The 19123-nt window shown below is 27.9% G+C and overlaps 3 protein-coding genes and 1 non-coding gene across 6 annotated transcripts; 2 read left to right on the top strand and 2 right to left on the bottom strand.

The window, feature by feature from the left end:
• Positions 1-5632: 5632 nt before the first annotated feature.
• Positions 5633-7907, top strand: LOC100646567. Of its 2 annotated transcripts, XM_012318600.3 has the most exons (4): positions 5633-5878; positions 6146-6371; positions 6459-7518; positions 7585-7907. In XM_012318600.3, the coding sequence occupies exons 2-4, from the start codon at positions 6153-6155 to the stop codon at positions 7875-7877; spliced, it is 1572 nt and encodes a 523-aa protein (XP_012173990.2). In that variant the 5' UTR covers positions 5633-5878; positions 6146-6152; the 3' UTR covers positions 7878-7907. The 2 variants fall into 2 exon arrangements, with proteins under 2 accessions (XP_012173990.2, XP_012173989.2); XM_012318599.3 differs by having other exon boundaries at positions 5633-6371.
• Positions 7548-13811, bottom strand: LOC100646206 (ATP-dependent RNA helicase SUV3 homolog, mitochondrial). 2 transcript variants are annotated; one of them, XM_003402322.4, is made up of 15 exons: positions 13587-13811; positions 13257-13492; positions 12950-13172; positions 12709-12877; positions 12533-12644; positions 12285-12415; positions 11877-12190; positions 11660-11801; positions 11418-11576; positions 11168-11347; positions 10952-11100; positions 8608-8729; positions 8406-8462; positions 8236-8330; positions 7548-8143 (listed from the first exon to the last, which is right to left on the bottom strand). In XM_003402322.4, exons 1-15 carry the CDS (start codon positions 13658-13660, stop codon positions 8090-8092), a joined length of 2217 nt encoding a protein of 738 aa, XP_003402370.3. In that variant the 5' UTR covers positions 13661-13811; the 3' UTR covers positions 7548-8089. The 2 variants fall into 2 exon arrangements, with proteins under 2 accessions (XP_003402370.3, XP_048264156.1); XM_048408199.1 differs by having other exon boundaries at positions 13257-13488; positions 13587-13800.
• A 319-nt stretch (positions 13812-14130) lies between these two features.
• Positions 14131-17424, top strand: LOC100646930. The gene is made up of 7 exons (XR_007224990.1): positions 14131-14231; positions 15160-15183; positions 15261-15533; positions 15642-15844; positions 16623-16825; positions 16890-17067; positions 17140-17424. It is a non-coding gene; the product is annotated as an uncharacterized LOC100646930 (transcript).
• A 177-nt stretch (positions 17425-17601) lies between these two features.
• LOC100646688 (protein ATP6V1FNB) lies at positions 17602-19054 on the bottom strand. Its single transcript, XM_012318596.3, has 3 exons — positions 18814-19054; positions 18581-18732; positions 17602-18378 (listed from the first exon to the last, which is right to left on the bottom strand). The coding sequence occupies exons 1-3, from the start codon at positions 19003-19005 to the stop codon at positions 18153-18155; spliced, it is 570 nt and encodes a 189-aa protein (XP_012173986.1). The 5' UTR covers positions 19006-19054; the 3' UTR covers positions 17602-18152.
• Between the last annotated feature and the right edge of the window lie 69 nt (positions 19055-19123).

The following is a 19123-nucleotide window of genomic DNA, read 5'->3' as shown; positions in this document are numbered from 1 at the left end:
AGGAAGATGTATTGGAGTATTTATTAAAAGTAATGACATTATCTCTAAAACTGAGCAATAGATTAAAAAGTTTATTTTGAATATTGTTTAGAAATTGAAAAATTTGTAAATAAATTAAAAACTTGCAAAGTGTATAAAATTATATTCCTATTATTACATTATGCTATATTATGCATGCATATTAATTTACATTACTCTTTTCTTTACAATATTAAAAGTAATTATAGAGTATTTAAACTGCGAATATTTGTGGGCGATAATTATACAATAAAGACATTTATGCACATAAAGTAAATAAATCAGCAAATATACAAATACATTTTATATACGTTTAATATATTATCTACGATATAATCATTATTTACAGAAATTTTATAATACTTTTGTGATTAATTTAGTACATACATATAGTATTACATTATATTTAGACTGCAGCTTTTACATATATATGAAAAATTTGAAGATGCAAAAATGTATACAATGCATACAGATAATAACTAAAACATTTAGAGTACAGTATTTACAGATTATAGTATTTAACAAGGGAAACAAATTTCTATTTACGTTCCATTTTTTTAGCTACGTTCACAAAAATATTAAAAAACCTGCAGTCTAATTGTAAACAAATTATAAGCAATTTGTCCAAATTTGAAGTCGTTGACTACTTTTTCTTATAACGTTTACATAAAAAAAAAATAACGCCTGTTTATCTTTTGAAATATTTGCTTCGAAAATATTTACGAAAACTATGTTCGCCATATATGTAATTTACAGTTACGGTTAAAATAGCACGCTAAATTCAATAAAACTAAGATATCCTAATTCACAACACAAACTGCTCATTATATTCTACGCTTAACCAACCAGTCAAAATTTGACACTAACATTGTCACGAACGGTACACAGTTATGACAAATTAAATTAATTTCATGAGATAAATATATCATATATGTAAAGTATACAATCAACAATATGTTTTCGAACATAAACGTAATGCGATATACGTGTGTTCTTAGATCTAAATGTGCAAAAAGCATGCATTTTAATTATAGGAAATTTTTACCCAGGTTTCATATCCTTACTCGCATGCTATAAAAATATGAATTTGCATGAATATCTATGGTCTACAGATTATTACTTAAATTCCATATAATTTTAAGTTTTTACGTAATATAAAATAATATTTTATTTAATCATTGGCTGAGAAAATATCTTGATTCACGTGACAAGAATTCCATCTCCGATAATTATCCTAGCATAAAAGAAACATTTAGATGTACACAACGCGTAAAGAAACATTTTACAACTTCAATTTCGTCTTTTGTATACGCGAAATTAATGCTGTAAAATTTTTTCCAATTACAAGAGCACTTCCGCTAATAAAGTAATGTTAATTGTTGCTCGGCATTTACCTCGGCATTTACCTCGGCGTTTACCTCCTCCGTGTTTCGAGTTACTCTATGTGCATCTGTATCTGTGCAATGAAATAGCTGTTAAAGGTCTACGAACGAGCATCGTGAGAAAGTAGTCTCTAAAGAATGCGACCAATTGGTTAGCACGCAATCTATCCATTTAAGGTTGCACAACCTAAAAATATTTCCCGTTTGTCAGTGAACAAAGCCAACTACTTTATTTGTCACGATAAATGCGTTTCTTTCGAAATTTCATTGTCAAAATTACACACGTAACAGATAATTATCAGAGTTGTGTACATATAATATTATTTAAACGTCAGGTCATAAGTAATATAGTCTCCCATTTTGCATTTTACATATTTAAGATAAAATCAAATAGAAGCTTCCGAAATGTACAATCATCGCCAGCAATTAAAAAAATTACAAATAATCGATACTAATGAAGGAGAAAAGAAATTCTGTTTCATCGTGTCAATGCTGGGCTGCAGGCAGCGAAAACAATAAATATAATCACGGAATGCAATTGAAAATTATACCATTCTCTCTATTCTCTAAACTTAACGCGTACGAATTACATTTATTCATTATTTCATTTTATTTATTTATTCGTTCTTTCTTGTTTCATTTATTCCGATCACTAAAGATTGGTGATGGAAGAAAAAGGTGATTTTATAAATGGTGGTATAATAATTCGTTAATAAATATTATAAAATTTTACAAACACGATATTATTTATGGAATGACCTAATACTTAGAATTGAAACAGGTTATCTTAAGTTATTATCTTTCATACTTATTTCAAGTAAAATCCTCCCACACAGGATTGCGCACTGAGATATGCTAAGAGATCATTGCAACTTTTATTTGCCTTCTCTCATCCTTGACATTTTATAGTCCCTTGCGATTTGCAGGTTCATCTAACAAATCTAATCTATTTCTATAACAATTCTATGTATAATATTAAAATGTGTATTATAAAACTTAAATAGAATCGAAGGAATAAATATCTTCTAAAACATTCATGTTAATGAATTGTATAGCAGAAATTAGAGCATGTAAAAATTTCGTAACATGTAGCGAAGCACTTATTATTAATGAAACATTTATAGAGCATAGGATAAGGATAAATAACATTGTTACATAAATGTATAAATGAATGACATAATAATATTTATTCATTATGTATTTTTACTTTTAATTGTACGATATATGTATACAAAAGTCAAGTTCGTAGAATTGGAATTCAATAACCGTCGTGAAACGTAGATCTTCAAAATTTTAAATAATTAACATTTCACAGTTATAAATTAGCTTGGAATTGCTTGATCTCTGTGAAATTTTCCCAGATCGCGATTGCTTCCTTGGAAAGATTTTAGTTCGTCTTAATATGTAAATTAGATACTAGTTACCGCTCTCAAAAGTAGACCGTCTGTGAAGCCAAGTGTATCGTAGTGTAATTTTGCCAAGCGTATCAAGGCTCTACCTATTTTACCCTGAATTCAAGGCAAGCGTAATAGGATGGAGGATTCTAACGTCACGTTATCGTCAAATCAATTATATGCTTTCACCAACAATCTTATCAACCGAAATATGAAATAGTAAAACAATTCTAGGAAAGGCAAGACTTATTTACATTTTATGTACAAGGAAAATCACACGAAATCTTTAAGATTCCAACTTTCTACAACATTTCCTTACAGTAGCTCCAGTTATTATTAGCTTAAACTTAACATTAATCGTCAAATAAAATAAATAAAAATTTACCTAAACAGTAACAGAAAATGTCTGAATTCTTATAATTATATGATAACAAAGTAAAAATGGCGAAATATTAAAATAAAATAAAATAAAATAAATTATAATAAATAATAAATGAATGAATAAGAATAGTAAAATGAAAAAATATACATATGTTTTATTTATTAAATCGTTACGTTTAAATAAATTCCTCTATCCTTTATTTCTTAATGTAAACATCGCCCGAATAATTTAAAAAATTATGTGAACACAATTTTTCTGTAAATAATTCGATAATACTAAAATAACGCGTTTTAGACATCGGACATTCGAATTAAACCTATATCCTGGGAACGAAGTATGTAACAGATTCATCATTAAGTACTTAATTAAGAAAAATTGTACACATAGATATATATGTATATACCTACTTAGAAAATCCTTATTTTTGTAATAACTTGAAGTATTTAAAAAATGTGTAATAAGTTTCAAGCACAATCTGACAAAAGATCCACTAAAAGGTGTAATTGAATTTAATCAATTGGCTCGATCGTTTTCAATGAAATTATGCAATTTTCGTGCATTTACTTTCAATGTCGGGACTCCATTAAGAACAGGACCATTAACTTTCGTTCTTTTTCAACGCTTTCTTATTCCTCGATACGGAATGGTTCTTTTCACTTTACAGTTATGGGCATTCTTAGAAAATGTTTTCAGTCAACCAATACGACGACGGTTGCTTAGACATTTGTTAAAAAAGGGACACGAAAAGAAAAATAGCTTCTTAGCGTGAAATGCAACGATCCTTTGCAATTTCGTAAGTGGTTGGTATCACTGAAAATGCCGGATTCGCGAATTCTATGCAATCATGAAAACCACTGTCTGATTATCAAGGATTATACATACGTCAACTTATCGTCTTTATAAATGTGTGAATGCTTAGATGAAGAATGGAAACTGTATACGAAGTCAGAGAAATCGATCACGTTGCAAATTTTTGATGCTGCGATGTAGATATTATTTAAATAAAATATTTGGAAAATAATTATTTAAATAATAGATCATCTTATTTGGTCTTCATTATGATTTAATAGAAATATTTGAACGTGAATTTCTGCACAATATTACGCTTCGATTAAAATGAACATTTTAAAACAAGCTATTGAAAATAAAGAATTTGCTAATCTCACTTTTTCTACTTCACTTTTATTACAATATTATCTTAAATCGTATTTTTAATGTAAAATATTTATCATTTTTGTCCTTATTTAAACCAATGCTAATTAAAGTATACATATTTAAAGAATATATATATATATCCTGGAAACATATATATATATATATATATATGTGTGTGTGTAATAAGAATATTACAATTTTAAACACGGAGAACACATTAAATTAACAGAAAAATCAATAACAAAATCTTAATTAATTTGTAAATGTTCCCCAATTTAATCTTTTAAAGGTTCAAAAGTTCAAACGTTAACAAAAACATTGAACTCGTTAATCATTAGAAAATAAAAGATACTAAGAAGTTGTTCACTTGCTTCTTTCCTTACTTGCTTCTCCGTTTTAAGATGGAACATTTCCTGTTCCCTCTTGAAAATACATAAACAATACGTACTTACGAAGCACATGAGATTTATTAGCAAAGAAGGTACATTGTTCGCAGATGCACATTGTTCTTTAATTGGACAAGAAACTCTTCAACAAGACGTTTCATAATCAAATTCAATCGTTAATGATCAACTAAGAATATAAATAGGTTATTTCACATTTGAATCCATTGAGAACTAGCTTCAAGCACAAAATTAAAAAAGTTGAATTAATACTTTCTAAAAAAATGAATATCTTTCATGAAATTTCATATCATATCTTTTTTACAGAAACTTTGTCCCATATCTTCATCTTATCATTTCGAGAATTGCTCAAGTAGAACAAATTTTAAAGATCATTGAGATCCTTAACTTTAAATCCTTCCTAAGTATGTCTCCGTGTGTTTAATCTATTTCCTCATTAAGAACTACAACTCCGCAACTTACAAAGTGAGTAACTCTCCTTCAAAGGAGAGTTTCTCAGTTCCCACAAACAGTAAATAAAAAAAAAAATAGCAACAAACACTGACGTTAGAAAATAAAATAATTTTTTCATTATTTTAAATTTATATCAGTATGGTTATGATAATTGTGTCTCATCACAATGTTAATGAAATTATTTAATGTTGTTTTGAATTGTAAAATATTTTATATAATAATACATAAAAAGTTTCTAGGAGTGTTCGAAACTGAAATGATGTATGAAACTATGTATTTCTTTTGTGTTTCTTATTTTCTACATTTTATGTTTAATTTTAATTTAATAGTATATATATCAGTTATTCCCTCCTTAGATTTCTTTAATTGATCATTCAAATTTTGTTTTATAAAACAAAGTTAAATGGATTCGTTTATAAAATTTTTGCATTCTATATTCATATGATAATAAACCAATAGAGGGCGATGAAAGTCAAGAAAATTTAAGATCAAAATAAATAAGTTATCAAAGATGTATTAAAAAGTGGAAGAACTCTCAATTTCTACTCAAAATGCTCTGAATCATCTTTTCAAGATGAAGTGCAAAATTAACAACCACTATTAATATCTCCTATTAAATAATACTATTGAACGAAAATCGAATAGTTGCCTTAAAACAATATTGACGACTGGTGAACCATCATGTTAAATGTATGTAATTAAATGTGAAATTCCATGAAATTAATAGAAAATAATATTGACTGAAGTTTTAAAGCAAATATATATTAACTTTTGATGATATTTTAGCATAAAGATAGTATAACCTAAATTTATTTTTATGATTTATTGTTTTGTACCATGTCACTTTAAAATAATTGTAATAAATATATAATATGTACTATAAAAAGCGGTACAAAATGTGTAGTAATAATGTTATATATACATTAAAGTAAGATAATATAAAAATACATTTTATAGTGTCATTATGACGCGCAAGTGTGTATTGTGCAAGGAAACCAATTACAGAAACACTTATAGCTTTTTCTCAGCACCAAAAGATCCAGAGACTCGTAAAAAGTGGCAAAATGCCATAGCTATTGAGAATTATGCTGTTACTGATGATACATATGTCTGTAGTAAACATTTTCACAAAGACGATATTATTACACATTGGGTCAGTGGAGTGCCACCATATGTTATAACTGTAAGTTATAATAGTTTTGTAGCTACTACGTTATATAAATATAAATTTTTAAATCATCACATATGAAAAAATTCTATTATTTTATAGATAAAATATAAAAAATGCAGATTGAGACCAGGAGCTGTACCTGGAAGAAATTATCATCTCGAAGAAAATGTACAAGCTCAAGAAAATTCTGGTGAATCTGATAATAATATAGGTAAATTTAATAAAGTAACCACAGTAGAAAAGAAAGAAACAGATTTCCTCATACCGAGAACCGAAGAAGAATTACAAATAAGTAATAATGGGAGTCATAAAATTACATCTTTACGTTACCAATTTTCTCGTGATATTAATGATTGTATCCATAATTCTAAGCAAAACTTCCTAAACAAAATGGAATTATCGGAAAATATTTCAAATGTAAATAATACATCTTATAATGGATCTACAATTAAGGAATCTTCGAAGCAAAGTTTAAATCAAGTAAAACAGAGTAAATCAACAAATTTTATGGAGAACAGTATCATTTCTGATACAAACCTAATGAAAGACATAAATTCTGAAGACAGAAGGGAGAAACAAAATCAAGTATCCAAAGAGGATTCTTATTTCAATGTAACCAAGAAAGTCTCAGAGTCTCCCTTTAAAAATTATATTTCTGAAGAACATGAAACAATGATATGGAAGCATAAAGCAGTGAAAAAAGATATTGCTTCTATGGAGAAACCAATAGATAATAATTTTGAAACCACAGAGAATGTATATATAGAAAATCAAATAATGTATAATTTAAATTATAATCAGTTAAATAAGTATTATCCTATGAGTAATGAAATTGATGAAAGTCAAATGTTGTTCGAAGATTTACTTGAAATATGTACAGAGGTATTATTACCACGTGGTTGGTCTTGTTTAGTAACATCAAAAGGTCTCACAACAACGATAGTGTATTTGTATATGGGAATGACAGAAGGTGGAATGCCATTCACAGAGAAGCAAGTGTTTATTAAGAGTGATATGATGTTGCATTGTGCTGTTGTAAATAAAGAGATTAATCCACTTATTCATAACCTCATAAGAGAAGGAAAACATTTACAGGTACAGAGTTTATTAGATATAGAAGAACTTATTGATGAATTCAATCAAAGGACTGTCTGTCAAGGTATTTATATATATTTTTTATTCTTTGAATATTTTCAAGAAATAAAGCTTTTATTTTCTAAATTAGGTATATATAATACCGAAAGATTCCAAAATATGCATCGTATCATAGTTGCTTATAAAGATGGCATAAAATGGCGACATGCTTTATGTCCACTGATAGTGAATAACGATTCATCAAGATGTACAAGATGCATTTCTCTATCTCACACATTACAGCATAAATTGAAAAAGCTTGTATTTCCTCGCAATCCTCCAATATTTACAGAACAACAGCAGAATATATATTCAGTTCGTCGAAAAAACAAACATACAAACAGACAAGATCGCAGATATGAATTTATAAACATCTTCAAATAACTCTAAATAAAATTTTTTTAGAAGTACAAATTTTAATTGCGTCTTTTTACCTTAATTATCTCATTTCTAATTCCTGTAGAGAGTACACTAATTGTTTTAAAGATACACAAAAATCATTTAAAAAGTTTTCTTTAATTTCTCTCGCATTATCTTCCAAAAGAAACATTCTATAAATCTCATTTAATTTATAATAACTGAGTAACATGATTTCTTTACCTATGATATTTGCGTTCGCTTCTTTTCGTATTAGTTCTTTTTTTGTTTTCCTAAAACGATTTATAAAAGTTGATATGCTTATATATAGTTTAACTGATTAAATTATAGAAATTTTTTATTTTATAGAAAAGATTCTTTTTACCGTAGACCATTCCATTTTTAATTGTTCTAACATTTCTGGCGTTAGAAGACCTCGAGATATCAACGAATAAGTTAATGTATCTTTCCGCCTTTCATCTGCAATATATATGTAATATAATTATAGAATTATGAAAAATAAACACATAATGCTTTTAATATCTAACAAATTACCATTTGTTTTTAGATTTCTGTCCGAGTAATACAACCGTTCTTCATTAGCCTCAAAATCTATTTAATAAAAGCAAACATTATTCAACCTATTTTTAATTTCATAAATAAATTTTCAATAATGTCATAATTAATTATAAATCAATTTCTACATAATCGCATATAAATTTTGCTATGAACAGCATACTTTAAACAATCGATGTACCTGCTTTCGAGTTCTTAAATAATATTGTAATTTTTCTAATTCCTTGCTCAATAATTTTATCTACTTCTTTTTGTAATGTTCTAACTGCATCTGCATCAGGAAACAAGTCTGGCATTCGATAACTGCAAATAATATAATTCAATGCATTGTACATAATATCTCAGTAATTATGGTATAATTAATAAGAGGATGTTTCTGCGCTATAAATTTATTTATACAACGCCTTGTTTTCGAAATATGGGACATGCTGAGGAGAGTTTGAACACGTTTCATCAAGAATTAGCTTCGTACATGTGTAATTGACAAATTTTCAAGCTCGATTTTTGTTTTTTAACACTAAACCTACCAGCGGCAATTCTACGCAAATTTAACCATATTTAAACTTTATCATATCGCTTCATAATTTCTGACTTTTCCTAAAACATGCATATAATATATTTTTTGGTATTTACTTTTAGTTTGATCTTTTACTTTCTGAGAAAAATTTGTATTCTGCCTTGCCTATCGTGAGTGATCATTTTAACCGCCCGACGAAATATTTTAGTTATTCTTAAAATAAATGCAATCAATACAAAGGAAAGGCTATCTCAAGATCAAATGATAAACAAAATCAGTAATAACAAATAATAACAGCTGTTACACCAGTAATCTTGTCATAAAACATAATCCATCCCTTGATCAAGGTGGCCACCAGCTGTCAAGACATATCAACTCAGACCCATAATAATCCTAAGGAACCGCCATAAAATTTAACATTTTTTAGAGTCCATTGTTACAAACATTTTAAAAGTCGAGAAGTTTCTTAGGGTTATTGCTCATTTCCCATCTCCACCCTCGAGTAACCGTTGGTGGAGAACGGCAAATACTGTTATTTTTAAAACTCGAACAGAAAGCATCTCAGAGCGTTTTGTGCAAAGTTGTTATAAAAGGAAAAGTAAAACATATCAAATTTGACAATAATTTTGTATTCTATACGTGGTATTATTCTGTGATAAATATTTATCCTAGAAATGTTAAGACTCTTAAAAAAAAAAATTATAAAAAAAAAATAACAGACATAGGAGAAGACTTTTCAGTGTGTGATGAACAAGAAACTTCAGCAAATGAAAACGACATGGAAACACATGAAAAGCTATTTACAATCGAATCAGAGTTGAATATTATAAATAAGCGTTTACGGAAGGACAAAAAGGAAAGAAATTATCGTTGACAGCAAAGGGTGAGACTGATGTAGAGAACTAAAGTATCGAAACTGGACCCGATGGGACAGTTCGGATAGAATTAGATACAAGTCCCAAATCTGGCAGGACATCACTTTATAATATTTTTAGGAATATACTAAACGGCATATGATAAAAGGACAAATAAAGATGGCGTTTTATTTTACCATTGATCACCATATAAGGGATCGTATAATAAAATGTATGGAAGAAGGAGCATTTAGAGTATTGGGGACTAAGAGGGAGCTAGATGCAACAAAACTAGATGCATTTATTGCTCTGTTATATGCCCGCAGTGCATATCAGGCAAAAAATTTAGATGTCTCATATTTGTGGAATAAAATTTGGAGACCTGCATTTTTTTCAAAAACAATAAGCAGGAATGATTTTGCTGAAATTATGAGGTTTATACGATTTGATAGGAAGAGCGAAAGAAGCCAACGTTTACGAACCAATAAATTTGCAATGGTATCTACAATATGGGACCAGTTTACAGAGAATTTACAAAATTGTTACAAACTTGGTTGCATACATTACTTTTATATAAAGTATCGCGGGAAAAAATCCATGCAATAAAACTATCAACAAGTTCAGATTCATTACTACAAAAAGCTTGTCAAGTAAAAAATTGTAAAGGTTACAAAATTACGAAAACTTGTTTAGGATGCGGGAAATATTTATGCAGCAAATATACATTTGATAATAAGATAATTTGTAAAAAATGCAGCGAAGTTGGATAAGATATATCTCTATATAAATAAAAGTGTAATTCTATTTAAGTCTATAATTGAAATTAAACAAAAGTAAATTTGGACGAAATTTTATGAAAGTTCATCATTTTATATATATTTAGTTATAAATTAACCATTATCTAAGTTAAATCATAAAAACTATTACTTCTTTAATCACCGGTCATTTTGACCGCACACAGTAGAATTAGGTATACACAAAGTATCGGTAAGTTTAGTGTTAAACAAAGTTACAAATGACAAAATTATATCTCATATTTTCAGCTTATTTTTTTTACAGAAAATCGTCTCTTTACTGATTATACCATAATTGCTAAAATGCTCTGTGTATTAACACAGATATTAATCTGTACATATTATTGTACAATTACTTACCTTAACCAAAGATAAACATCCAATACATCAAATATACTTTCTAAATGTAGAAGATCAGCAACATTCGATGGCATTCTAGGAGGCCAATTAATTTGTTTACGTAACCATAAAATAGTTGCTGGTTCATTTTTACTGCATTGTCGAGCATACTGTATAAAAAATACATAAAAATTTTTTAATATGAAGTTTTATAACTTTATTGATATTTTAATTTACCTTTAAAAACATACTGCACGTTAGAGGCATCTTTCTATTGATTGGTGCACAACAAAACACATATCGTGTACGAAGAGGTAATGGTATGTGTTGTATCATATCAGCAAGAAATTTAAAATCATCTAAATTGCAAATAAAATATAGAGTGCTATCAAGTTTACATAACGCAATAAAAATATTCTGAAAAAGCAAAAGAAATATATTAAGATTATAATAAATTATAAATTAAATATATATTAAAATACATTACAATGAGATTTGACAATGGTGTATTTGGCAAATAATAGGCATATAATTCTATTTGGTCTGCTGTTGGATGAAGTCCAGCTTGTTCAATTTCTTCTGGACTCTGCTGTAGTAGTTTTTTTAATACAGGAAGATCTTCAGGTTTATAAGTTGTTACAAATCCCTAAAAAATACAAGATTAGTAATATTAAATTTCATCTACCACTAAAATGATTCTTAATTTATTTAAATTTGATTATAAAGTACCTTCGGCCATTGCGTTCCATAACGACCAGCCCGACCCGCTATTTGTAATGCAGATGATACAGAAATTGTATCCGTATCTGCGTCTCCTTTCCCACTTACAGTTGGTTGAGTAATAGAATAAAATATAATTCTACGAATGTGTCTAAAAAAATATAGACATGTTTTGTATTTTCGTTATATTGTGTAAAAGGATTGAAGTTTTTAATTATGATCTTACAAATTAAGGCCCATTCCTATTGCATTAGTAGCTACTAATATCTTACAAGGATCATTGACATCATTAAATTTTGCAGCTTGCGCTATTTTTGTGCCTGGTGGTAAATTACCATATATTACAGCTACTTTATGTCCCATTTTCTCAATAGCATTTGTTACAGAGAATATCTCATTTCTACTAAAACAAACTATACAGTCTCCTGGTTGAATATTTTGTAAGGAACAAAGTGCTGAGTTTTCTACTTCAAGTGAGGTTAATCGTTTATATTGTTTTATTTCTACCGACTCTCCAGTTGTGAGGCAAATAGACTGTACCTACATTATCACAGAAATTACTATATACTATAGTTTTAAAAATTTCTTGTTTCAATATGTTTATAAGTTTATAAAGTAAAGTTATATAACGCACTATAGATATGGCAGCAGATTCACCACATAAATGTATTTCATCTGCTGCTAGTCCAAGAAGAGCCCTTGTCCATGCCCACCCTCTACCTGGATCACGTATTAGTTGAATTTCATCAATTACACCTACTTCATCTGTAACAATTATTAAAATATTTTTTGTTCAAATTATTTGATAAAATTATATAAATAATTAAATATAAAAGGTAATAATATTGTATAAATTGAAGATTATTAATTAAATTTACTTACAAACATTTTGTATGTTTGCCATTTCTACAGAACATGATACGTGGCATGCAGGAGATGTTTCACTCTTTGCATATCTGTGTTCTTCTCCCGTTATTAAATCACATGGTGTACCCTAAATTTATTCATGTTTAATAAGATAAGTAACAAAAAATAAAATAATTATTTTTTATACTAACTCTGGAGTTACATTTATTAAAAACTTCATGAGCTAATAACTTTAAAGGTCCACAATAAACACCGCTTCTTGCTGAGATAAATCTTTCTAACGCATGATACGTTTTACCACTATTTGTAGGTCCAGCATGAAATATAATTTTTCTTTTCTTAGACCTAGCTATAGGATACCTAAAATAATAATAATTAAAATAGACCTTTTTCACGTACCAGCATTTTTAAATTTTATAAGTTAACAACTACCAATAAAGTGGATTTTGTAGATCACTGATTTTTCTCAATTCATCTAAACATTCAATATGTGGATACATTTGTTTTGCATGGTTCAAAAAGTATGGAAATATATCTGTAATATTTCCAGAGCCTTGTATAATGTCACTTAGAATAATATGAAGATCTGCAGGTAATTTGTCAGATGTTATACAATGTTTCCGAAAATCTCCCATAGCTGAGGTAAAAATTAAATCTACAAATTATTAGATAATTAAGAACAAAAAATTTTACAGAATTAATGTTTTATCACATGATATATAGATAACAAGAAGATTACCATCTAATCCATATTTTGCACTTAGCTCTTTAATCGATTCAGTTTTTGCAAAATCACATAAAATTTGTATAATTTTACGTTTGTTTAAGGTACCACATAATTCAATTCCAACACTTGCAGTATCTGAATCTTTCTTTACAAGAGTTGGTTTAAATAAAGTACTTATAGACTGTGCATTGCCTTTGCTTTGTTTATTTCTTATACTTTGGGTAAACTTAACTCTAGAACCTAACTGTCTAAAAATCATATTTATAAAATAAATTAATGTAATTACTAAAATTCTAAAAATACAATTAAGATAATTTCAAGTATAATGAAATACTAAAACACCTTAAAACTGATGACACTATAAAATTATTTCGCCGTTTTAATTGTTCCGTGACGAGATGTATAGCTGGTATCATTTTTATAACTAATTGTATTTATTTTCATATTCTATAATTTAGCACATATAAATTGTAAACCTCGTGTACTCGTGAATAGAAAAGGTTAAACTAGGTGGCGACATCTGTTGTTAAACAGATTGACAAACACTCATACAAACCACAATCTCAACACTCAATATCGGAATCATAGAAGAAACCGTCTGAAAATTGAGTCGTGAGAAACTAACATGGAAGATAGGAAGGGTTTCAATTCTGAAATGCGTGTCATGTATGAATGCCTCAGAAAGAGATTGTGACATTCTACTCATTTCTGTCCGTCTCGTAAGAACGCTAACTTTGTTATATTCCATGTTAATTTCTCACGACTAGTTACGACTCAATTTTCGGACGGTTTTCCCTAACAAGTGTCGAGACCTGTTTGTACAATCGTGATGTAGACTAATATAGAGGATAAATCGCTACTATATTTTTCATTTTAATTTATCACAGTATTAATTTGTATCGTTTACTTTCAAAAATTATATACATTGTTTACTTTTTATGTAACATGACCATAAATGTACAAACATAACATGATTTGGAAGATCAGGTAATTTTTTCATTTAGAACTATAAATTACGAAATCGATCAAATTAAAATCTATTCGTACATAGTTAAAATAAACAAAACTAGTTGAAATATACAAATTTCTCCAAAGGATCAATTTTTTGAATTTTCAATTTTCATCGAATCAATTAAATCATATTTAATTTTCTCATTGTCGTTTTTAACAGTGTAGATATTGCAATTAATATAATATTATATTTGATAAAAAATGATAAATTTCATTAGTTTGAACAACAAGTTTTGTGTATCAATATCAAAATTTATACTTATGGTATTATTTTCTAGTTGTTCCTGATATAAGGGTATTATTTCCCTCTTATAGTTATAAAAACTATAATATGTATAACTGTACAATCTAATGTACAACAGTTGTTGCACTTGAAAATACTTCCCCCTTTTAATTTTTAAAATGTGATTATTCTATATTTGCATTGTATTTTGACAAATTCGTCTTAAAAATGGATTTCTTAAATGTAAAGTTTCTTAATTTTAACTTATTCAAAACTCTTGTTTTAAAATGTACTGATACGATTTTATCAAAAAGTATATAGAGCAAAATTTAAGATAAAAGTTTTTATTGATTAAGAATAAAATATTGTATGCATTATACTTTTACATTAAATTAAATTAAATATTATGTATATATATATATATAAGTTGCATAAATATAAACTGTATAGAATTTGTATTTTTTTCAAATTTTATTATTATAAACAATATATATAGATTGTTATATAATATATATTATCGTCGAATATTCTAAATTTCATAATATTTCTAGTTGAGATAAATTATTCGTTCCTTTGTTTCCTTATTCCATTAATCATTTGTCATTCAGTCAAAAATATCAACTTGCAAGGTTAATTCCTTTATAAAATTAATCTCTTTATAAATTTCTCGTATATTACAAGATATTTTAAATACAAAAGTCATGCGTAAGTTGGGATATTAACATGTTTATTACATTGCTACTGCATCTTTAAATAGATGAGAGAAAATGAAATTGTTACAGATCAAACAACTCCAAAGTGTAATGTGAAACCGTGTTCGAACAACGATGTTCCACCTTCATCAGTAGTTCGCGCTTGTCTTGGTCCATCTTTGGCACAGGTGTTTTTCAATTATACTCATCATGATACGATAAAGTTGTTGGATGTATTGACACCATCGAAAACATCAAAAGCATGCTTTCCAATTCCATCTGACCATCATTTACCCAAAACCAAATTCATGCCATCAACAGATTATCAAATCGTAAGAGCATCCGTGCACCAAAATATATTAGGTAACATTATAGTAGATATATATAGGTGAATATATATCAAAATATATTAGATAACATAGAAGTATTCAAAATGTTGTATATAATTGTAATCTTAAATAAAATAATTAGAAATTGGTGAAGCTCTCTTAGGACGTGTGAAAAAAGAAATTGAAGAAAATCTAAAGGACAAAATAGAGAGGCAATCGCGAGAGAAATTTTATATGTATCAAGCGAAAAAAAGGCAAGAAGCTGAGCTGCACGTTCAACAGTTGCATGAAAAATACGAAAATTATATTGAAACTGTCCGACGTGAATTACAGAAACAACTTGAAGTAACGATTTGCATTATTTTTTATATTTCTTCTGTATAAATTTTATATACATATAAAGAGAGTATGAATATCATTTAATTATTATTCATTCAGACCATAACACGTGACTATTTATTTATTTGTTTGTATAACGAGAAAAGAAATAGAAGGATATATTACTGAAAAAAGATTACATCTATTTTATTAATAAATATTAATGTATTTTTATTAATATTATTTTATTAATATAGTTTTATTAATACAATTACATAAAATACCATTGAAAGAATCTAATAAGCTGATAATGCTTTGTAATAATCGGATGTAGAAGCAATAAAATTAATGATCTATTAATGACGATGATATATGCATTAAAGCAATAACGAAGGAATTCAAGATCGCATGATTCATATGAAAGAATTCAATGCAGTTAAATTACTTTTATATTTGTAATTGGAGTACAAGTAACTTCGCCAAATAGAAGAGCTTATTCTAAACACGTTTAATATATATGCGATTGTGTAACCTTGGATTACCTCAAGGATGTTGAGTACGAGAATTATCGAATATTTTCTTTATCTAGCCGGAATGGAATTGTTGTATAAATTAACATTTTTATCAAAAAGCATTTTTTGGACAGCATTCGTATATTCTCGATCGTGAAAAATATGCTGTTGAAAATACGCTATTGAAAAAGATCTAATGAGAAGTGAATATATGTACATATAACGTAGTTTAAAAGTTATGCAGGTCTACGAAAAAAAAAAAATAAAAAAAATAAAAATGATTTACTTCTCAGAGAGAATGGTCTAAAGCAGCCGCAGAATGTGCTAAGAACACTCAAAAAGCAGTTGTACAAGAACGAATAAACGTGACTAACGAAGTGAAACGAAAAATGCGCGCAGAAATGATTCACGTTGTCCTATCGTTGTACAAAGAATTTGAAAAGCTGTTTTGCGCCAAAAGGGACGATATAATTGCCGATTTTAATCAGATAATGAGGTTCATAACTGCGCATCTCTGAACATTGCACTTGCATAAGTAATTTGAATTAAAATTCATACAGGGAGCAGCATGTGAAATTGAAAAAAGAAATGCTGGACTTTAAAGAGAAGATGAGCAGAGATTTACATATTCAGAGACATCAGTTTGAAATACAAAATGCCGCAGATTTAATCTATATCATCTGTGTGGAACGATTACGAAGTAACAAAGAGAAGCATATCATGCATGAATACTTTCAGGTAACGAAATTATTCGAATTTCGCTTGTTATATGAGAAGAAATATTTCATAGGAAATTATACTTTAATACAGCAACAAATCAATGAATTTTATGAATTAATGGTCCGCTTAAAAGATATAATTACCATCATGAAAAAAGAAATTGTCGATTGTCATATGGAGAAGAAATTATTGGGCGAAAAGCTTTGTAAAGTTACTAAACATTTTCAGAAGTTTATTAATTTTGTGTTTCATGCCATACCGGGCCAAGCAGACTATCTATTACCGTTATGATTGCAACATTTGATTAACTCAAATAAGGGTAAAGAAAAGAACAGAAGAAATGGGAAGATAGTAGGAAAACAGAAAAGATTATAAAGCCGTAATCGTTAAATATGATACACATAAAGAACGCTCTGCTATAAATCTTACAAACTATTTTTTTGTAAATTTTTATAAATAGGTACATTTTTCTTGAAGCAATGGGATTTCTATAATTCCCTCCTCCCAGTTTTTTAAATAAGGCAATATAACTAATATCTTTTGTTTAATAGATCTTAACAAATTTAACAAAATCTTTATTACTTTATATATCATCTTATTTAAACAATAGAAAAATACAGCTGTTTAGCTTAGAGGAAAGAATCTCAAAAAGTACGATTTACGAAAAAAACTGCGTGTGAGATGTACAAAATCTATTATAGAAGTATCGTCAAGCGTAAATATTGTTGATTAAATATGTATTGTTTCCTTTAAAAATACAAAAAATGCAAACTTAAAGTATGGACTGTAATATTTAGTATTTGATGAAATGAACATAAAAATATATAAAGAAAAATAAATACCATAAAGAAATATTCAATACAGAAAGAATGTAAAATTTAGGATATTAATATTTTGTATATGGAAAATATTTACGTGATATCAACGAAAGAAACTTGTTTATTATTTATGAAAACTAGAAGTAGATAAAAAGGCAACAATTAATGAATCATAGTTAATCGTACAAAAATTTTGCTGTTTTTTAGAAAAGTACAATTGGTAAAAAATTTTCACAGAACACTGAAGTAAAAAGTTACCTGACTAAATTTCCGTCTAGTAGGAAACTAATTCATTTTATCATCACATATAAATGTTATTCTTCTCGAAGAGCGATACCATTCTGGATCCCTGTGAAGGCTCGATATTTTTGAATGATAAAATTCACGAAACATAACATTTGTTTGTCCAACTTTACTTCGTGGAATAGGTAGATAATCTGTTAAGCGCCATCCGTATATCCAACTTGTGCAATCCGGATAGTAATAGCGATTTTCAGGAATGTCTTTTACTCTAAAATAATCAATGAGGATGTTAGCCCAAAATATCAATTTTGTTAATATATATTTTCAATGTAAGAAATCGAAATTAAGAAGAATACCGATGCAATACTGAAATAAAGAAATGCAACATCAATATTTTTTATTTAAGCACGATTTTTGGCAGTCATCTTTTTTTTACTATATTTACAAAAAATTATTATTATGTGTAAAACCTTTCAGAAATATAATTTTCAGCGTTAACAAAACTCGGGGCATCTTCATACAGAATAGTTCTTACTTGCGGATCAATGGGTTTCGTTATGTTCATATTGATAGAACCATCAGGTTCGAAAGATCTCCAATTTGGTAAGGGTTTTAAATGTATCTATAAAATAGAAAATCTCATCTAACTTTCACTGTACAACATATATGGGAAGTTATTATTAAATATAACACAATTATATACAATATCCACGACTGGCTGTTTTTCTGGTTCATGTTTCGACGGAAGTTTAATTTCCTCCGTTTTTCTCAAATGATCTAATAATTTGTGTTGATTCTTCAAAAACCATCTAATACGTGTGTTTTTTTCTTTTTGTATCATTGCAGTGTGAAATGCTTGGCAACGAGCATCACAGATTCCTCCTCTGGTTGACATATTTTAATTTTGTTATGTGCTTTAGTAGTTTATACAAAAGAGTGATTAAAATTTGAATATACGCCCATTGATTTAAGAAAAAGCTACATTTATAAAGAATTTTCAACGTAGCCTAACT

The sequence above is a fragment of the Bombus terrestris genome, chromosome 8 (assembly GCF_910591885.1).
Source record: "Bombus terrestris chromosome 8, iyBomTerr1.2, whole genome shotgun sequence".
Taxonomy (NCBI): Eukaryota; Metazoa; Arthropoda; class Insecta; order Hymenoptera; family Apidae; genus Bombus; species Bombus terrestris.
The sequence above is the reverse complement of the archived record's forward strand: the minus strand, read 5'-3'. Positions and strand labels throughout refer to the sequence as shown.